This window comes from Chinchilla lanigera, unplaced genomic scaffold, assembly GCF_000276665.1.
Source record: "Chinchilla lanigera isolate Chin_1 unplaced genomic scaffold, ChiLan1.0 scaffold00013, whole genome shotgun sequence".
NCBI classification, from domain to species: domain Eukaryota; kingdom Metazoa; phylum Chordata; class Mammalia; order Rodentia; family Chinchillidae; genus Chinchilla; species Chinchilla lanigera.
Genome location: NW_004955414.1, coordinates 20,988,674 through 20,990,800, shown reverse-complemented (window position 1 = coordinate 20,990,800; position 2,127 = coordinate 20,988,674). Strand labels below are relative to the sequence as shown.

The following is a 2,127-nucleotide window of genomic DNA, read 5'->3' as shown; positions in this document are numbered from 1 at the left end:
TTTTACTTCTTCAACCTCCCGGGGTGCTGGGATGATAGGCATGTATCATCACTCCCAGTTTAATTCCCCCTAAAAGGGGAAAAACCTGTGTGTGTTTTTTTTCATGTTTGAATTCATGGTGCCTAGCATACTATTTGGCAGATAAAAGCTTCTGAATAACATTGGTTTTTCAATGATTTCCTCTTCTGATACAGAGAAAATATCATTCCCCAGCCACAACACGTTGAACACAAAATCTCTTTCGCAGGGCAGCTTGGATCTGCTTGGATTTGAGGCTGTAGACAAGAGGGTTTAGCAGCGGTGTCATGAGGAGATAGGCGTTGCTCATGGTGGTGTATAGAATGGGGGAGGTCTCCTGGGTGTAACGGTGCAGTACTGCAAGGCTGATGAGGGGCAGGTAAAACACAAGCACTGTGCACAGGTGACAGGCACAGGTTTGCAGTGATTTCCAGTTTCTGTCTTGGATGCCCAGTTTCATGACAGTGCCCAGGATCTTCATGTAGGTAACAAGGATGAAGACAACATCCACTGCAAATGTGCAGAATACACAGGCCAGTCCGTAGACACTGCTGAAAGTAACATCCCCACAGGCCAGGCTTAACATATCTGGGTAGTAGCAATAGGAGTGTGAGAGAATATTAGTCCCGCAGAAAGGAAAGGCCCTGAGAAAAAAGGGCAGAGGGGCCAGTAGAGCGGCACCTCGTATGAGGGCAGCCCCACTAAGGCAGGCAACAGTGCAGTGGGTCAAGATTCTGGCGTAGTTAAGTGGAGCACAGATGGCAACCAAGCGATCAAAAGCCATGGCCACCAGGACACCTGACTCTACTGAGGAAAGGGTGTGGATGAAGAACATTTGGGTCAGGCAGGCATTAAGGCCAATGTGGTGGACATCAAACCAGAAGATTGCCAAGACACTTGGCATCGTTGACAATGAAAGACCAAGGTCAGTGAGTGCTAGCATGGCCAGAAAATAGAACTGGGGTTCGTGAAGATTCTGTTCCACTCTAACTAGGATGAGAAGTAGAACATTACCCCCTAGAGCCATCAGGTACAAGAGACAGAAGGGGATGGAGATCCACATATGTGCAGCCTCCAGACCAGGAATACCAATAAAGGAAAAAGTGGGCCAAGTAGAAGTGTCATTAAGAGCCAGCATGGTGAGATGTAGGTAAGACTGCAGCCCAGAACGTTTCAAAACTGCAAAAAAGAAATCGTGTGTCAGGGAAGGCAGAAACCAAATTAGAAGGAGCTTGTTTATGCATGGGATTGCAAAACTGAGACAGGAAGAACTGAAAATTGAATACTAAATTTTGTTGGTGATGATGCAGAAAAGCAAGAATTATCCTACTGTGCCAATAGTAAACAAAATTGTGCAGTCTCTTTGGAAGACATTTTGGCAATTTCTTTTACAGTGTACACATATACAGTTACTTTTACCTAGTGACTCCTGTCCAAAGGATTTACTGAAAAGAAATAAAGACACATGCCCACATATATATTCATACAAAGCAAATCCAAGAGCTTTATTTATGATAGTAAGAAAAAAACTAGAAAGAACCACAATAACGTGAGTTAATAGATAAATGATGTATGATCTATGTAATTTAATTTAAAAAGTAGAAAGGGATATAACAACATGATGCATTACTTACATGCTGTATGAGAGAAGACAAATACAAAAAATCAAATGCTGTAAGATTTCATTTACACTGGACAAGTGAAAGTCATCGCGATGGAAGGTCGATCAGAAGGCTGGTAAGGAGCTTGAAGAGATAAATAACAAGTGAACTGGAAGAGACTTTAGTTAGATAACTTCGTTTCATACCACGATTGGTGCTATGACTTTATATGATTTTAAAATAACATCAAAATTTACTCTTAAAATTTACATTTTCTTGTAGAGAGGATTGCAGTACTCTTACTTCAGCCTCTCATAGGGCTGGGATTACAGGTTTATACTACAGTATCCAGATAAAATTCATATATTTTATTGTATGTAAGTAATAACCCAATAAAACTGACCAAAAATAAATATTTATCTGTTCCATGACTTCTTAATAATACTGAATCTGCACTCATTATAGCACATATTTTCTGGACATCCTCTTTCACTTCTCCTTTTCAATG

The 2,127-nt window shown here is 41.0% G+C and overlaps 1 protein-coding gene across 1 annotated transcript; it reads right to left on the bottom strand.

Moving 5' to 3' along the window:
* Positions 1–202: 202 nt before the first annotated feature.
* Positions 203–1,156, bottom strand: LOC102025899 (olfactory receptor 51G2-like). Its single transcript, XM_005380070.1, has one exon. It carries the CDS (start codon positions 1,154–1,156, stop codon positions 203–205), a length of 954 nt encoding a protein of 317 aa, XP_005380127.1.
* Between the last annotated feature and the right edge of the window lie 971 nt (positions 1,157–2,127).